The 18,983-nt window shown below is 46.3% G+C and overlaps 3 protein-coding genes across 7 annotated transcripts in view; 1 reads left to right on the forward strand and 2 right to left on the reverse strand.

Annotated features, from left to right (window-relative positions):
• Nucleotides 1–141: 141 nt before the first annotated feature.
• The window catches only part of LOC120456850, a 28,857-nt gene continuing 10,015 nt past the window's right edge, over nt 142–18,983 (reverse strand). Inside the window, exons 1-3 of one of the 3 annotated variants that reach the window (XM_039643908.2) lie at nt 902–972; nt 673–807; nt 142–567 (exon numbers count right to left, since the gene is read on the reverse strand). In XM_039643908.2, the coding sequence (XP_039499842.1) occupies nt 358–567; nt 673–786 (324 nt within the window). In that variant the 5' untranslated portion in view covers nt 787–807; nt 902–972 and the 3' untranslated portion in view covers nt 142–357. Of the gene's footprint in view, nt 586–672; nt 973–18,983 lie in introns of those variants that run through there. The other 2 variants (XM_039643907.1, XR_005616872.1) reach the window with 2 other exon arrangements.
• Nucleotides 2,188–3,967, reverse strand: LOC120456843 (T-cell activation inhibitor, mitochondrial). Its single transcript, XM_039643898.1, has 2 exons — nt 3,453–3,967; nt 2,188–3,357 (listed from the first exon to the last, which is right to left on the reverse strand). The coding sequence occupies exons 1-2, from the start codon at nt 3,879–3,881 to the stop codon at nt 2,272–2,274; spliced, it is 1,515 nt and encodes a 504-aa protein (XP_039499832.1). The 5' UTR covers nt 3,882–3,967; the 3' UTR covers nt 2,188–2,271.
• LOC120456846 lies at nt 5,413–6,475 on the forward strand. Of its 3 annotated transcripts, none has more exons than XM_039643902.2 (2): nt 5,413–5,748; nt 5,909–6,475. In XM_039643902.2, exons 1-2 carry the CDS (start codon nt 5,509–5,511, stop codon nt 6,386–6,388), a joined length of 720 nt encoding a protein of 239 aa, XP_039499836.1. In that variant the 5' UTR covers nt 5,413–5,508; the 3' UTR covers nt 6,389–6,475. The 3 variants fall into 3 exon arrangements, with proteins under 3 accessions (XP_039499836.1, XP_039499835.1, XP_039499837.1); XM_039643901.1 differs by having other exon boundaries at nt 5,416–5,805; nt 5,909–6,473; XM_039643903.1 differs by having other exon boundaries at nt 5,699–5,805; nt 5,895–6,475.

Here is an 18,983-nt window from a genome sequence, read left to right on the forward strand (position 1 = left end):
CATTCTTAGCTCCCTTAACCCCATTTCAGCTGGAAATCTCCATGGAGACAATTGCTCGTCTTGCTTGCCCAGGAAAAGAAAAAATCGAAAAGGATGAGATGAGAACTCGACATCCTTGCTCCGATTTTAGAGAATTTTAAATTTAGTAACAAAAAAAAAGTACAAATGTTTATTGATTTGCAAGCTCACAATGGCAAATGCAACCGCAAATAATTTGGAAAATAGCTGGGACAATTTGTACACAACCGGTTTCAAGGCTATTCGGTTAATAAGATCAGTACGAGTCCCGTGTATAAAAGAGTAAGACTTTCAATTTCGACTTTCAATTCATCCATTTTAGAATGGGCCACAAGTCCTTCAACGCCTCACGTAGAATCTGCGGTAGTAGAGAGCTCGGCTGATAAAGCCATTTTTGGGGGGCGCAGTCTTGGTTGTTTCGATACTTGGAATCATTGGATCGCCCAGCTGAGGATCACTACTTTTGGTATTGGAATTTGAGGCTTCAGTGGCATTGGACGAAGGGCACTTGGACGATGGCAGGGGCAAGGGTAATGGCTTCTTGACGCTCTGCGTGGGATATGATTTCTAAGGGAATCTCGTCTTGTAAATGGAACGCGAATTCTTCAGTGGCCACCATAGCTGGGTGAAACATATAGACGGAACAGCACTCACCTGAATCCTGGACAGAACCCAACTGGCTTTGTCTACTAAGGCAGAGTTCCAGCGCAGGACTTTGCCAACGTCACGGAGTTGACCCACCCACTGATGTATCTTAGCCTTGGCCATCGAATCGGATCTTGAACAAAACTGAAGAAAGCGAAAGAAAACGTGTGTAGAGCCGTGCAATTTGAATGTTTGCTAATGGATATAGAAATACGTTGTGAAAACTATATATATGTACTAGTACTGGGTTGTGTGCTCTGGGTGCGAACAGAAATATAACTGAGCTAGAGCTACTGGAGCAACTGCTACTTTGGCAGTTGGATTTAACTAATCCATGGACTACTTGATTGCGACTACAACACTGGGAATTAAAGTTCTGGGGGAATATTCTGTGAGGGAATTCAAATAGTTGCTCAACCGGAAACGGTGTAAGTATGTGTTTATATTTGGCAAGTACCTTGATTTTTGAAAGTTATAACTCATGGCTTATAGCACATGGAAACGGAAACGGACAAGGACTCTCGGCACAACGGACACGCAACGGACAATGTGGGTCGGCGGAGGTGGATGACAACGTCTGGAAATCGAGAGGGCCTGAAATGGGTGGGGAGGATGGGATGCCCAGGAAGGATAAACGACACCAGACAAACTTCGCCATGCTTAGGTCTGGAGTTCCATCCCCATCCCCATCTCTCGACATTGATGGAGCGAAGCCATGGAACATTAGCTAAATCTTACAGAAATTTCGCACAACGTGGCGAAAACGGAGGGTGCGGGGCCCCTTGACCGGGGTTGCAAAGGAAAACATAGCTCAAAGGGTCGTCATGCACCGGGAAAAACTCGCAGCAGCAGAAAGCGAACGAGAAAAACTGCTTGTAGTTTTCACAGCAATGAAAATAATTAGGCAAATTAAGTTCTAGCTGACCAACTTAACGCTTAAATACTACTAAAACAGCGCTTTTTTTGTGAAATGCTATCCTGGCAATCAGGATAATCAGCATTCTCTAACTCATTTCTCTAACTGCAGGGATGCGATGGCTGGGTGAATGGGTAGTGTCAACAGAAGTCGTACAGGGACACGTTCAACCCCAGAAGTACAGGAAAATGCCAGTCGGCCAGGCAAGAGTTGCGAACTTTGGTTGAGTCCTGTGTTCTGTGTCCTGTGTGTGCCCTTCCAGCAGAATGTCCGTCTATTTATGCATTTAGTTTGCCCAAAAAGCCCAAAAAGCCGAAGCAGTGTAATGAACCAAGAAAGAAATTCAGCTGGGAAGCTGAAACTGAAGCTGAAGCTTAATGTAGCAAAATATCAACCCAAACCGAAAGGCACACAATAAAAATTACCTGAATAAAGAATGATTTCAGCTGACTCAGAAACAATGCAGAAAGACAGCAAGACAGCAGGACACTGAGGAACAATCAAAGGAACAGGATCAAGCGAAATAATAAATAAACCATTTCAATCAATCATCAAAGGGGCTTGGATAAGATTAGACTAAAGCAGAAATAAAAAGCCATGATGCCACGTTGAACATTCAAGCATTAAGCCAAAAACTTATCAATTTATCTACCAATTGAGGCAATTTAAGTGGCACAACGCAACAGGAATCGCTACTTGTCGCGGGACATAAAGTCCCAGGGAATGCAGACGATGCCATCGGTGGGCACTGACCAATAGTTAGTGATGTGCAGACTGAGGCCGCGACAGGATTTGATGCCACTCTGAAGCAAATGCCGTATGGCCACGACCATTTTGTCCGGCGTCACGGAGTCGTCCTTGCTGAGTCGCTGCAGGCCCAACTCCTCCTGGCACTGTCGCCACAATTGCCGCTCCACCTGGATGTCCCTGCGATAGCGACTGAACCGCCCACTGGCCACGTCCAGGTTGCGGCATATGAACTTCACCAGATCGTTTCCGGAGCAGGAGGCGGGCGCCAAGAAGAGACCGGTTTGGCTAACCTTCGGTGCATCGCTGTCGGGCACAATGGCCAGCTGATGGTCCTGCAGCGATGGCGGCAGCTCCTGCACACTCTCCTCCAGCTTCAGGTGCTCGCTGACCGCCCGGATCACGCGCCTCAAACTGCCCGCATAGGCACGGGCCTCACAGCCCGGACAGTCCGGCACCCGACGCCTCTCTATCCGGATGCCCAGCAGCACGGCGGACAGGGCCTTCTCGTACAGCGGCACCAGACGCAGTTGCTCCTCGTGCAGGCGCATCTCGGCGAGGAAGGCCAGCCAACCCGAGGGCGAGTCCCCCGAGAAGAGCATCACATCGCCCGCCAAGCTAATGCCAGTGTACGGTGCAAAGACCACAAACCGGTTACGCAGCGCTCCCAGCTGTCCGGTGACCTTGCCGACCTTGGGATCCTCGGCCAAGCCCTGGAGGGTGGTGAGGCAGTCGTGGTAGCGCTCCATGTTGCAGCCACAATCGTAGCGGGTGCCGCGAATGCCCAGCTGCTGCACCAAGGCGCCTTCAACGGCCTCGATTTTGCTGCGCAGCGTGGTGACTTCCGAGGCCTGGGAACGTGCCAGTGCCTGGCGCATCCACGTTTCCAGGGAGTGCTCCCTCTGGGCATCCCTGAACAGCTCCCTCAGCGCACTCAAGTTCTTTTGCACTGGCGCCTGTGGCGGTCGCACCCGTTCCCTCACCGGCTCCTTTCGCAGCACTTTTCCGAGCTCCTTTTCCATATCCTGACCCTGCGGGGAAATCGATTTGTTTGCCATCGTTTATAGTTTAGAATCACTACCAAATCTAACAAATAAGAAATATTCTGGCATCACTGTCTCGTTACCCGCTTCACTTGTTCCTGCTCCTTGTCCATCGGCAGCAGCTTACAGGAGCTCAGAATCTGCCTAATCACCGCCCTGGGATCCAGCAAATTCCGGTCCACCTGCACCCTCACCAGTCGACTAACCACCACCTGACCGCCGGCCTCCTGCGACCCCGAATCCGAACCCGAACCCGAACCCGTGGGTATGTAGAACTCCAGATGGCCATCGGGCGGAAGACAACTGCCCGTCGCGCCACTCAGGGATTCCAGATGGGAGCAGAGCAGACGCAGTGACTCTTCGTTGACCCGCTTCTCCGCCGGATTGTGAGCGAGGCTGTCCGTCTGAATGGCCTGGTAGAACGGACGGAGTGCGGTGACCAAATCCGTGCTCAGCAGACGACGACAATAGTCGACAATCCGGCGAGGAGCCAGGAAGCGCAGTGTGACCATTTTTTTCAAGTGCTGCCAAGTAGTATGAATTTTGAAAACTAGACAAATTGTGCTATCTCCAGCTAAAGCTGACAAATTTCGCTATGAACTCCAGACCAGAATCAAAACGCACACGAACCCAAGCAAAATAAATATCACAAAAAGCATATGCTTTGCATTCATATTTACCAACTTTTTGGGCATAACAAACACCTAGCAGGAAATGCAAACTCGCCACCTGCATACACAGCAAACCTATGAAGTTTTTCACTAAAAAATTAACTCTACTTGCCTCAAGTGGTTGCAAAACTGCTGTCCCACAGTTGCCAGTATGTGTTGAAATAAAAATATCGAGTCAATTCCAGAGATCCCGCATGAAGCTCTTCCTTCCTCCCTTGCTCCCTTTCTCCATTCGAAAGCAAATAAAACTTTGGCACACAAAACACGCACATAAAGTGCCGCCGTAAGTTAACCCCATAAAGCTGGTATTTGTTAAGAATAGATGGAAATACACATCCCTTTGTCATGCATGCTGCTATTCGGCTGGCAGGGATAATCATGTAATGCATGTATATCCTTTTTTTCGAATTTGGGCAAAACCATCTATCCGAGAGTTAAGTATAAGTATCTCAGCTCTCCTTAGCAATCAGATATAAACTCAAACTCACAGTGGACGTTCAACTGGCGTTTACTAACAGCAATTAGCAAACTTTGCCAGAGTTTGGATGTTTCTCAAACATTTCCATTGTGAAACTGTATGATCAAATTTTTGTAACTAAAACAGCAGTAATAACCAGCAGACCGCCACTCGCAGCGCAAGTAACAAGGGTTAAATATTGCATCTCCGGCAGCTGTGGAACACGCACTCGCCCCCTCTCTTTCTATCTCGCTCGGCCCCTCTCCCTCGCACACTGCAGTTGAAAATTACTTTTTGCATGTGTTTTTCGGTTTCGGTTTCTTTTTGCCTTTGGCTTTTTGCTTTTCCACAGCCACGCCAATGTTAACCCCAGAGTCTCGCTGAGTGCTAAAAATGATTATTCAAAACATGCATACATATGTACATATATACGAGTACATGCTGGCTACTGAACATGGAACTGTGTGTTGTTTTCAGTGTAATAACGTACCGCTCTCAGCTGTTGAACCGCGCACTCTAAGTGCTACCATCAAATCATTATCAAGAACGGGGAATAACCGAAAAGAACCGCTTGCGACCGGTTCGGCGTATCGGTAAGTTTGTCCGTGAAACCGCATTCGCAGTCGATGGTGGTTCTCTGAACCGCTCCTCTCCGAACGGTTTTCACGCTCTTTCTGGTTCGGAGAATGGCTGGTTTCTAGATCTCTGAACCGCTCCTTACGCTCTCTGCTTTAAAGAACGGTTTTTAATTTGACTGTGGCTGGTGTCTAGCTTCCTGAACCGCTCCTCTCCGAATCGCTCCGCTCCCAACCGCTTCTCTCCGAATCGCTTCTCTCCGAACCGCTTCTCTTCAAACCGCTCCTCTCCGAACCGCTTCTACGCTCTCTGGATTTTACGTTGACTGTGTCTAGAGCGGGTTCGAGAATGTGAGTTAGTAACCAGCAGCCGTAACTCGAGTACGGTGCACTCCGTAACCAAGAGCTAAACCGCAGTTGTCCGTAGTCCGGAACAATGTCGAAGAAGTACACGAATCCGGTGTCCAAGCACTTCGTCTACAGCGAGCGGACGCGGAAAAGCACCTGCAAGAGGTGCCACTTCGACATGGCAGGTCGCCACTCCGAGAATCTGATGCGGCACCTGAAACGCAAGCATGAGGATGCCTACGACAGTGTGCTCGACGAGAAACGAGCAATCCGTGCAGCACTCGCCCAGCAGCAAGCCAACAAAGATGCATCCATTCCCGCAAAGAAGGTACAGGCCTCTAAGTGTCCATATCCAGCGACACGAAAGAAGACTTACATTTCCAAGGTGCGCACACAAAACCTAGTTCGCAATCTATTCAAATTTAGAGCTTCCGCTAGCTGAAACTCCAAATATACAGCTAACTAACTAAGTAGAGATTCTCTTGCAGGATGATGGAGCCCAGCACAATGCCATGAAAACCAAGGCGATGGTGGACGATGAAGAGACTGGGAATGGGAGCGGAAACGGAAACGGAAACAACAAGAGCAACGCCACAGACAGTCAGTTTGAGAACGTTTTCATTGGCAAATCGGAGATACCCGATGAGGAGTATCAGTGGACAAACTCCGCGGATCTGGAGGCACTGGAGGCAGTCAACGTAACTGTGGCCACGAAGACCACTAATACTACTACTACCACAGAATCCAATGCCAAGTCTACAGCTCGAGCGCTATCTGCTGCTGCTCCGAATTCTGGCGGGGACGAGGACTACTTCCTCCGCTATCTCGGCAATAAATTGAGCAAATACTCCACCCGCACGAGGAACACAGTCCAGTTTCACATTAATCGCATCCTGTTCAAGGCGGACATGGGTCGCTTTGAGGACACGGATTCCCGGACTGGCGAGGTCGACTACGACTCCCCGTAGTCCGTAGTCCATGAGCTGTACATATGTTATTTAACGCTTAGGTGTAAATAAATTATTTCACGAGTTGTCACACAAACACACCTCAAAAATCCAACAAAACTTTAGGGGTTGCACGTTAAGGGGTGGCAGGGATTTTTTTTTCATTTTGATTGGTCGTTTGGTAACACCTCGTGGTTTCAATTATCATAATTCAAATCACATAAACTTTTAATGAAGTGATTGCAGCTCGCTTGTTCAAGATGAGCACCGTGTTGTTGATTTACCCCCAAAGTTTAAACTACCTCATGTTTTATTGAAGGCATTTCATTGCTCATAAGCATGTCCTCATTCGTGCTCCACAAATAGCATTCTTTTTACCATGGGCCATATTTATTGGCCGACACAATAAAAGGCATTAAAGTGTCCACAAATCAGGTCACTTACCCCCATCAGTTGGCTCCCACATCGCTTGGCTTTGGGGCAAATCAGATCCTTGGCCCCTCGATTTTGGTTTTGTGGATGGATGGGGGGCAGTTCAGTAGCCGCACAGGGTCAACAGCTTCGAAATCCCTGATTGGGTGGAAGTGGGCAAGAAAGTGGGTAAGAAGTGGGTAAGAAGTGTGTAAGAAAGTGGGTAAAAAGTGGGCAGAAAGTGGGCAAGAAATTGGATAAGAAAGTGTAAAAAAGTGCGTAGTGCTGGGATTTTCGCAAAGGCACTCCTCTGGTGAAAAGTTTCGTCACTCATTCGTGGCTCATTTTCCACGAGACGAGAGCAAATGCTGCAGAGTTGCGCTTGTGTTCGTGCTCTTTAAGGCAACGGAAAGAGCAGCAAATGGCAAAAGGGCTCTTCGCTGTGTGCGTTTGTATCTGTGTGCGTTTTTTTGTATCTGTGTGCGCCGGCTGACCGGCTTTGTTTGTATCTCTCTTCCTGCAGAAACTGAAACTTGGAAACGAGACCTGCAACGTCTGTTCCATGCCCTCCGCCCTCCTCCCCCTCACACGGGGCACCCTTCATCCGTAGTCAGTGTGTGTGTCTGTGTGTGTGTCTGTGTATGGGTCTGTGTCTGTGTCGTCTGTTCGTATAGGGGCGCCCTGTGTACTTGTAAACCTCCCCCCACCTAGTCTACTCCACCTCCACCACGTACCGATTATGTATCGCTTCAACCCCCGACTCCCCCCGTCTCCGCCGAACCTCCGGGCAATTCGATTTATGTGCAGGCTATGCGTTCAGCGTCCTTTTGGCTCGCTATTAAAGGTTCATTACTAAATACCAACGAACTTCTGTAATTCGATGAACCATCTGCCACTAGACTGGCTCTGGAAACACTGAGATACTCACTCAGCGGTCGCGATTGGGCCAATGAAGGATCTTGATTTGTTCCAAGTAGGCAAATGTGATTTAAATCTGCTTTAAATATGCTTAAAATCTGCTTAAAATCTACTTTAAATCTGCTGGAAAAGTGCCTTAAATGTGCTTTAAATGACTTGAATCTGCCAGCAACACCCGCTTGTGATCTTTAGCCGGAAAACAATTAGTTTCCATCAAATATTAAGCATTCGGCAAGTAAGTCCCCGCCAAAAGGAAAAGGAAGTGCCGAAAGTTGCGAAGAAAGCGACTTGCCCCATTGGGGAAAGTTCAAAGTTTGCGTTACGGCTATGAAATTGCGTGAAGTTTTAGTCGCCAAACTCGAATGCCACTCAATTATGTTTAACTTACTGAAGATTTCAGTTAGGGAAAGTGCGAGACAAGAACATCACAAAGGTGAGATGGATGAGAACAGGGTCCTGAGCATAGTTCACTCGAATCTCTATGCCGCACACCTGCCTTTTCCCAAAACGTAACCATTTTCCATTCCCTTTACTGGTTTCTCTCCCTTTCCACACACACACACACATACTCATACACACACTCAGTTTCTTGGATGTAGAATCAGCAGCTATAGATCCAAAAGTATACCTCTGATTACATTGGGAGTTGGGCTCAGGAATTAATTACATACACAGGACATCGCAAGCAAATCCTTTTCAAGCAATTGAAATGTGTTTTTGCCTTTGCCGCATGTGGGCGTGCCACCGATAAGGCGCTCGTTTTTAGGACTCCAGGGAAAAGTTTGGGTCTCATCGTCGCATGAATGATGATGATGCCCGTATGACGATAAGGAAATGGCAAGAAGCACGAGAGGAACGAGAGAGAGGCAACCGAGTCCAAAGGGACCAAGGAGTCCAGTATTGGGTTAGCCATATGGTGAAACTTCGATTTTCACATCCTTGCAACACTTGGCAGTGTCCCATTTCGCTGCTGGCTAAAAAGCCATTTGACTCGTTGATTTACCGACCCCAGATAAAAATTGCAAATAATAATGGTCAACGCGGATTGGGTTACCAAAGAAAGCATTACCAATTAGAGGCTGCCTGCCATTGTGCCCTTCGCAGCTCCACTTTCTTTGGTTTTCCCTTCTCTTTTTCATTTCACCCCCCCCCCCCCCCCACCCACCAGCAAAAGGGGGTGGAGCCACCAAACACGCAAACACCCGCCAGGTTCCAAATCGACATCCGTATCCTCATCCTCATCCTCAAGAGATGTGCATGTGTCTTTTCCCCAACCGCCAGACGGATAAGTAAACAAATTCAGCTTTATCTTCAATAGGAAACAAGGAAAACAGAGTTCCCCGTTGAGGTTCGCCTTTGATATTTAACAATCTTTGAACAGCTGAAAGATGAGAACAAAAACACCAACCTCGCAATGCATACACACTCACACACACACACACATGGCGTGTGTGTAATGTTGGCAGACTAAGGCCAACAACAAGTTGTCATGGGAGTTGCCACCAAAATCTTTCGTTCGCACGTTCAAGGCAGCAAAAACCCAAACCCAAACCGAAAACCAAAAGCAACAGCCACATCAAGAGGCGCAACAAGAAGGCAACAAGAAGGCGAGGAATGGCCATAAAGCCAAGAACAGTACAAGCTACAGTAAGGACTGCCTGCAAAGAAGTGCTACTCAATGCACAATGCTGATAAGCCAGAAGTTTCAATAACCCCAAAAATCCCCAAAAAATCACAATGAAAACCCAGCCAAGCCTCACTGTACCTCACAGCCCAAAGGACATGGCGTTGAGCAAGAAAACCCAGCGAAATGGCACTAGGGAGCAAGTGAAGGTGACTCAGTAGACACCAAAAACGGAATACAGTCAACCGAATCGGTAACATCCTGGCGTAGAAGTGCTCATATATATATGTACTGGAGTGACACAGGGCTAATCACAATAATCCTTTGGTTTTAGCCAAGATAACAAGCTATAGCTAGCTGTTCGCCAGTTTCCCTTATCGCGCTAATTGATTCCATGGCCCCATGACCCCGCCCACTGGCTTGGGCGCCATGCAAACCAGAGCTGGATGGTAAATCGGGAAGTTATAGGATGGTATTGTATGGTTTGAGATGGTATGGTATGGTATGGTATGGAATGGTATGGTATGGGATGGTATGGTTGGGTGTGCTACCTCCAGCACCACGCTTGCCTGTAACTCGTCGCCTTACTTTTCATCGTGTTGCAAATGAAATAGATGAAAATCAATTTGACGTGTCTTGAATTCTGTTTTTTTTTGGGTTTAAAGAACTCGTTTTACAAAAGATAATAAGGCCGGCGGCACAGCAGCGAAAAAAGGGAAGGAAGCGTTGCGAGGGGACACAAATGGAAATAAACTCGAAATGTGGGAAATGTGTACACAGAGCCAAATAATTTCACCGAGTTTAAAGGGATTTCCGTGTGATATACCTGCCATCCATTTGTCCAGCCATCCGGATGCATCCCCCAGGTGAAAGCAATCTATCCCCAAGCTACTCAGCAATGGGAGTTTTCAGTAGGTTTAAAGTAGGTTTTCAGTGGGTTTCAAGTTAGTTATCAGTAGGTTTTAAGTTGCTTTTCAGTAGATTTTTTGTTGGTTATCAGTAGGTTTTCTGTGGTATTCACTAAGTTTTTAGTTGGTTTTTGCTGTGTAGATGCGGGCAACCAGGCGATACAAAAGTGAAGAAGTGTGGAGAGAGCGGAGAAAACTCGAGGAACGCGGGGAAATGTTCAGTTCACAGTTCTTGTAAAACAAACACATGTAAATACAACAATGCGCCAACAATATCGAGTGTGGAGTACGAGTACGAGGAGAACTCATTGAATTTGTCGCTCCCATCATCATTTAAGGGTGGCAATAATTACATCAATCTTTTTACCATTTCAATTTGAAAACAAATCGAGCCACTCGAGACCAACAACAACAACAAGAACATCAAGAACAACAAGAACACTGCTCGACCTCCCAGGGGAAAATGAAAAAAAAAGAAAAAAGCGAACAGCGAAAAGAAAAAAGAAAAGCCAACTGAAGCGGACGGAACAAGGTAAGAAATGGGGCGTGGAGTGCAGGAAAGTCCCGTGAAATAAATACAGATTTAAGACAAGAGAGAACGCTATAGTCGAGTTCCCCGACTATCTGATACCCGTTACTCAGCTAGTGGAAGGGAGAAGGAGAGTCTTAAACGCAGTTTTTGGCGGTTTGTAGGCGTTATAGTGGGCGTGGCAGAAAGTTTTTTGGCAAATCGATAGAAATTTACAAGACCAATATAAAAATGACAAAATATGAAAACATTTTTCAAAAGTGTGGGCGTAGCAGCTTTGGGCGGTTTGAGGGCGTTAGAGTGGGCGTGGCAAAAAGTTGTTTGGTAAATCGATAGAAAATTACAAGACTAATACAAAAATTAAAAAATTTCAAAACATTTTTCAAAAGTGTGGGCGTGGCAGTTTTGGGCGGTTTGTGGGCGTTAGAGTGGGCGTGGCAATATGAATCGACAAACTTGCGCTGCTTCTATGTCCCTGGAGTCTGTATGCTTAATCTCAACTTTCTCGCTTTTGTAGTTCCTGAGATCTCGACGTTCATACGGACGGACAGACGGACAGACGGACGGACAGACGGACGGACAGACGGACGGACAGACGGACATGGCCAGATCGACTCGGCTATTGATCCTGATCAAGAATATATATACTTTATATAGTCGGAAACGCTTCCTTCTGCCTGTTACATACTTTTCAACGAATCTAGTATACCCTTTTACTCTACGAGTAACGGGTATAATTAAGATTTGTCGGATTCCACGAACAATGACCCATGCACTCGGAATCTAGATCACCAAATTTGCATGCGCATGTCCCCAAAAAATAAAAAACCGGGGTTATTCATAAGTCCCATGCCTTTGACCCCTGCCCAAAAAGGGGAGGAAGTTACTCCCAAATAGCTGCCATCAATGATTCAATTAACGCGCCAAGGAATCGAACACAAATGCATTGCAAAACGTGGAATCTATTTCAAGTTCATCGACTTCTGGGCTCCAGGTCATGTAATTGCTACGCCAAGATACTAAAATAATGGAAATACTTCGAAAAATCACCTACGAATGTACTTTGTGTGTGCACACACATACGCAACCCCATAAAGTGAGAGGATTCAACAGGATTCCATGAAAGCGAGCTGTTTTGTGTTTTGCATGGCAAATGTTGAAGGGTGTTTTCACAATCGACAATCCCCGAGGGACTTGTGCTTCACAAATGGGCTTTAGAACTGGTTATAATTTGGTTTAATGAACGTATTAAGGAATTAGAAGCGGTTAGGCGCTACAATCAAGGATCCCTGGAGAGTATTTGGCAACTTCAGTGCTGTCCAGTAAGCCTGGTCGATTGAAAACCGAGTATCACTTGGCTATCATCAACTACTAACTCCATACAAAGTGCATTTAATTGGGGGCTCCATTTATCCATTTATACAAATCCTAATCGCATTTCCGGGATCGAAATCGATTCGAAATCGTTTATCGATGACACAAATGGTGGCCTAATCAAATCAATTTGCCGCCTAACCCATATTCCCATATTCGGGCATTCGGAATCTACCATCTAGCATCTACCATATAGCATCTAGCATCATCTCCTAGCGCGCCTAAGGGAGTTTTCCTGTTTTTCCTCCACTTTTCCGCTGGCTCACACACACACACACACGCGCACACACATGCATGCACACGAGTATGTGCGAGTTTTCTGACGACAATGCCCCTCGAAGGTAATGGAAACGACGCGACGGGAGACGTCAACAGAAACGATGACGTCCACCGCCACCGCCACTCCGCCTGTCAGTCAAAATGGAAAAATCCGGGCACAGAGGGTGGGAAAACATGGCCGAGGAGGAAGACTCCTTATGCAGTCAGTCACAAACAACAGCCACCGAAACCTCATCATAATCATCACCGTCGTTGCCCTGAAAAATACAAAAAATCCAAAAAAAGAAAAAACATAACAAGTCGGAGTGGAGAGGAAAAAACTTCGGATAGAAGCTGTTCGGTATTTGGGCACCAGGACTTTTGGAGATAACCATGTATGAGGCCCAAGATAAATACAATTTGCCGAGTGACTTCCGAGCCCGGCCACGTGTCCAAAGTTTGCTCTACTCTCATGTCAACCACCCACACAAATTATTCCAAATTATTCCAAATTTCAAACAGTTCAAACATTTCAACATTTCAACAATTCAAAAAAAAAACCACCCCAAGTTACTCAAAAAATTGGGAGACAATGTTCAATTTATTCAAACTGCTTCTCGAATATGTATATGTATGTAGATGCGCACTGCTTAATAGCAAACAAAAAAGATTGCGAAATAATAATACAATTATTCTGCCCGAATTAATTATTTATTGTTATTACGGCTAAGTAACTTATGCACCCCTGCAACAAGGCTTTCACCCGTAATGATTAAGCCGTTAACCATATTTGGGTGCACATGATCTATAAGATACACATGGGGTGGAAATTATTGTCGCTAGATTTGTATCACCTTTCACCACCGGCAATCAATTGAAATTGTTAACTTTGCTTGCAGTTAGTTACTTAGTAATCACAAGCTTCATTTCATAGTTCCAATAGCTCTATTAGTTCCGATAATTCCAATAGCTCTAATAGTTTAAGGCTAGAAAAAATCTGTTATGGAACCAAACTCAATTTGGCAGCATGGCGTCGCAAAAAGTTAACGCTTTGGCTACCAGCTACTATTAGATCAATTAAGGCTTTCCAACCAACAAGAGCATGGAGAACGTACGGATAGTATGGATGCGATATGGATGCGATATGGAACATGGGGTATACGAGTATGTGTACCCGTACAACGGGACGCACTTAAACTAATTAAGCCCCCGTTTGCCGGGCAACCAGAAAGAGTGTGACAGAGTGTAGAAGTACGGCGCGTAATGGTAGAGAAAAGCCCCGTAAACGATTTTGCGGGCTGCTGCATTAAAATCCATCAACATAACGACAATGGGCGTATTGAACAGCGTCATCGCAATATCCCCCCCCCCCCCCCCCCCCTCTCTCCCCTCTTCACGTTTCTTCACGTCGCCTGCTCTGCGGGGGTCGACTGCATTCGAAGCAGCAGGAAAAAGCCCGTATGGGTCGCGTGGTATCGACTTGCAGATACCTTTGGTGCATACCCTATTGTAACTCGGCTATGACTGGAGCAACCTGGAAAACCGTTGGTATCCAGATGGATGTTAACAAATCAAATTGAATTTTACGGTTTCTGCGAACTAGTTTGCCTCGTGATATACCCTCTTTTGTTTTGTATGGGTGCGGGGTAGCGAAGAGAGGGTTTGTTTGCCGACCAAGTGGATTTGTCCACGCCGCGTGGTGAACTTTTCCGGGATGGAGTGTCTGCCGGAGACGGGGATTCTGTTTGGTGGACGACTGCTTTTCGGTGGGTGGCGGATGTGATGGGAGGTGGATGTGGTCCAATTCGACTTGATGATGCGTTGGAGTGCGAAGAATCAACACATACTACACCGGCCGCTCCACCAGCTGCGACGCAATTAGTTTCTGGTCAAGGGCCCCCGAAAAAGATGGTACGCAATTTTCGGAAGGGAAATGGATGCAGCGGGAAAATGGATAAAGGACTCGAGAAAAACCACAGTTTCAGAGATTGAGGAAGCTGCACATTCAAACACATACACACACATACACATCGCCCTGAGGTTTTGTGATTTCATGGGAAAAAGAGGCCAGGCGATATAAAAAACCACCGAGTTAAGACGTTTCTTGATTTCCAATTAACAAATCACACAGGGAAAATGATTTCATCAACGGCGATTGAAATCAAAAAGCGTTTTTCACATAAATTGCTTTTCGAGAAGCGAAGAAGGGAAGAGAGAGGGCGGGGGTGAAGGCAAACAGCGGGAGAACAGAGCAACCCCCCAATGACATTTCTCTGTTTTTTCTTGCCTGTGTAGCACTGTAGCACAACAGCAGCTGTATTCATTTTGAACAGCTGATGGGCATACCAAATTTATGATGACGTCGAGCAAACACTCAAATCTCGCAGACGAAGAGCGTAATCTTTCGAAGAAGAGAGGCAACGCGCTCTTTTTCATCGCTCACCGTCTCTCTCTCTCTCTCTCTCTCTGTTTGGCTTTGATTCGAGGGGATCGAACTTCCGGGTGAGCGCGACAGAGCGATTTGGGGGGAGACGCTACACGATCACGATCTTGACAAGTAACAGTTGTTCTCGTTCTCGACGGCCTCCCCTTTTCTTTTCGTTTCTTTACTTTTCTCTGCTCTGCGCTGCTCTGCTCTGCGACTCTTCTCTTGTGTTTTTGTGCCCCCCGCTTTGTCATGTTGCGTTTTTGTCTTGCACTGATAACAGCTGACAATTGGGTGTGTGTGCGTGTGCGCGTGTCTACAGTTGCGGCCAAGAAAAACATGCATTTGAAATCGCCGTAAATCACTTTGGTCTCGACTGGAGATGATTTGTGGACTTCAGCTTATTCATTTCACCTTTATTGTTAATCAGTTGTGTACTTAAGCTTGCCAGTTTAACGATATTCATACATATATTTTGTTTTTTTTTGAGTGATATATCTCTGCCGCCACTGCATCTGTGTGTGAGGCTACCTGTGATCCCGATTGTGATTGACTCGATAAACAGCTGCGCACATGTGAGATGCAGGACGACGAGGGAGCAAGGAGCAGAGAGCAGGGAGGGGAAAAGCAACAGCAGGCGAGAGGTCAATGTCAACGGAGCCCGGAGATCTTCCCTTTCCCAGAATGACAGTCCCATAACCTTTAATGAATATACATATATTCATATGTATACATATGTATGCATACATATACGTGCTAACCCATTGAAGTAAATGCATACATAGTACATATTTACATACAAGCAAGCGCGAATTCTTCAGGAAAGCAGTTTGGCATTAGACCAAAAGGTTAGGATGCTATATCTGGCAATATGGGGTAATTTCATTTCTTATCTATGCAGTTTGGCAAACACTTTCCTCAATGGATTCCCAGAAGTAAAAGTGCATCTACCACGTAAAAAGCTTTATACATACATGTATGTATGTACGCTTGCTTATACGTTCGATAAACAGCATGACTAACAACTTACATACATTTGCGTACATAAATTGACTCCCAAAGGCATTCAAAGGGAAATTGAAATTGAAAACAAGAAAACAAGTTCTCGTTGACTTACCAACCTAAAACTCGAGCACATCGCCATTAAACGATTTTGCCACTTCCTGAACAACAAACCCCCTGATAGAGACGGATGAAAAGAAAACCCTCTTTCGGCATAATCCCTGCTTAATTGCTGCCCGCTTTTGAGACGTGGCCAGTGACAACCCTGCCAAAAGCAACAAACCGACACGCAAAAACGCACTGTGTGCGCTACACTGCGAGAAATGCGTCGCCCCAACTGCTGCTACTCCGCAGTTCCACTGCAGGTTTGGTAGCCCAAGCTACCAAACTATGTACATACATATGTATGTAAGTATGTTTGTATGACATATTTTTTCGGCGTGTAGTTAAGCCCCGCTCCCCGCCACCCCTCACCATTACCATTCAGGACGCCCTGGCCCCTGCTTTGTTTGCAGCGCCTAGTGCCTTTGCCTTTGCCGTTGCTGTTGCCTTTGCCTTTGGCCCTTTATTTTATTGCCTCTCGTCGTGGCTGCCAAACACGGATACACACAGCGGATAGAAGCCGTGCGAGGGAGATGGCTAGAGCCGTGCAGAAAGAGATAGCGCGAACCGGGCAACGGGCACCGGGCGTAGAGATACAGAAAACGTTGATTATTAATTATGAGACGCTCTATGGCCGATAACTGCGGTAGGCTAGTTCCAGTCACCAGTTGGCGAAAACCTCGAAAATGTGTGCCTGCAAACTGGTTACAAATGGCTTTTCACAAGCTACCCCCCTTCACCCGCTCCCCTGGCTCCAGCGGCTCGTTCACTTGCGCATTTTGAGCCACGATGGCCCATCAATGTCACTATGTGCACAGTTCAAAGAGTGTAGGACTCCTCAGTTTGAAGTTCGCCTTCTCGGGCTGCCAATGATGACTTCCATCTGCATTGATAAGGGGCTCTAGTGGCTCCTGCGACAAGTGAAACAGGGGGTAGGTGGAGGAGCACCTCGAGAACCCAAGATTCATTCGGAATTCGATTCAGCACTCATTCATCGGTATTTATTTGACGCCGCCAGTGGGCAGGAAGCCCTAGAAAGTTGAACTCTATTTTTTTTTGGAGGGTGGTGTTGGAAATGAGGGGCGGCGAGGGGCACGGCGCGAAGAAGGGAGGTGGCCAACCCCACCTGACCGTTTCTTGCGGATCTGCTGGATGTGGTAACTCAGCGCAGAGTAACTCAATACCAAGCACAACAATTTCCAAAACGAAGCGAGCGGGGAAACGAGCGTGCAAAATCCATTTAAGTTGTACAACTTCAGTTTTCCGTGGGGCAGACGGCCGCGAGGGCGGGCGGGGGGTTGCGACAAGGGCGGCAGTGAGAGCGAGAGGGAGATGGAGTGGGGAGAGGGGTAGGGGGCTGCCCGTACTCATTGCACTTCTCCGGCAACGAGGAAACACACAAAACAAAGCCAAACAAACAAAAGCATAGACAGCAAACACAAAACGCCAGCAAAAACACAAAGGCAAAAAAATATAAAGGCAAAAAGACAAAAAGGCAGAAAGAGCAAAGACAGAGGAACGACGCCAAACTCAAGCAACATTTGATTGTCGGCCATGCACAGCAAACCAGTATAATTGCACAAACACACACAGACACACACACACCGTCGCAATCGCACACTGTTGGACTCACACAGTCACAGACACACACACACACAAGTGCGGCCAGCGTTTTAGGTGTTTGTTGCAAATGCAGTGCCTTTGGGAGCCAAGTGTTGTATGACAGAATCTGGAATAGATCGCTGCCTAAGGACATTGGGCCAAAACACTGGCAGTCAGTCTATGGAAATAGCGACCAATCTTTCAGATATTTACTTTTGACTTTGGCCCCGGTTTTTGTTGTACATAGTACTAGTATGTATTATTAAGTCGAGTAATCCTGGCACATCCTTGCCAACCCATTGACTTTCTTGGCAGCTGGCTAATAGTGTGGCCCATGCTGTTGCTTTAGATTTTCGTACATATTCATATTCATATTTCGAGTGAAGGGCGCTGCGCTCCCTTTTTTTGCCAGCTCAGTTTTTATTTTTTCCTTCTTGGACAGCCAAATTAACAAACAAAAAAGTAATAATCAAATGGGAAACCAACGAAAAAAAAAAGACTCTTTTCGCTGGCTTTGTTTTATTTTGTTTTTGTGTCTGACCTCGTCGCTGTTATTGCTCTCTTTCGGAGCGGCTCTCTTAGGGTCACTCTTTCGAAGAGAGAGCGTGTTGCCCTGTCGACTGTGACGTCGACGTCAGCGTCAGCGTAGTCATTGTTGCGCGGCCGTTTAACTTTGTGTGCCCGCGTGTGTGTGTGTATGTATGTGTGAGGCCGCACGTGTGTGTGCGCATTGGTCTCATTTCAAGATAATCGCTCTTCTTCTTCGGCCTCTCTGCTCTCTCTCCCCATCTCCTCGCCCGCATTGTTGTTATTGTAAGCTAGCGGCTGGCTCTTTGTTGTTGTTATAGTTTTTATATGTATGTTTTTTGCTCGGCTGCTTAATGTTATTAGTTTTGTTATTGGCTTTTATTGAAATTGTCTTTAACCCATTTTAAATGCGTGTGTCAACAGGTTTTGACCCCAATTGCAAAAAGTACACATTGGTAAGGTACATAAGAAGTGTGTTCTATAAGAACGTAAAAACAATGAACATGACACCTACATACATGTATGTACTTATCACACAACTGAAACACAAGCTACTACATACATACATAGATACAACATATACTATATTATGTATATATGTACATACATACATATATATTACAAAACAACTTGAGGAGAAACCGAAACTGAAACCGAAAAATAGAAATTACTTTCCCACATCGAAGATTTCGGGTTATGCGATTGTGTTTGTCTTTGAAATTATCAAGATATTTCTGTCACTCGCCCCGCTTACCCTCCCGTTTCCGACGTTTCCCCAACTCATCGACCAACCTCCAAGCCCAACCAAGCTGATCTTGAGAAATCCCAGAGACCCAGACGTAAAATCGAAAAACAAAAACACACGCTCAATGCGAGAAAAATGTAATTTGTTTATGCCCAAGCGCAATTACGCATGGAATTTATACGAAATTCGA

The sequence above is a fragment of the Drosophila santomea genome, chromosome X (genome assembly GCF_016746245.2).
Source record: "Drosophila santomea strain STO CAGO 1482 chromosome X, Prin_Dsan_1.1, whole genome shotgun sequence".
Taxonomy (NCBI): Eukaryota; Metazoa; Arthropoda; class Insecta; order Diptera; family Drosophilidae; genus Drosophila; species Drosophila santomea.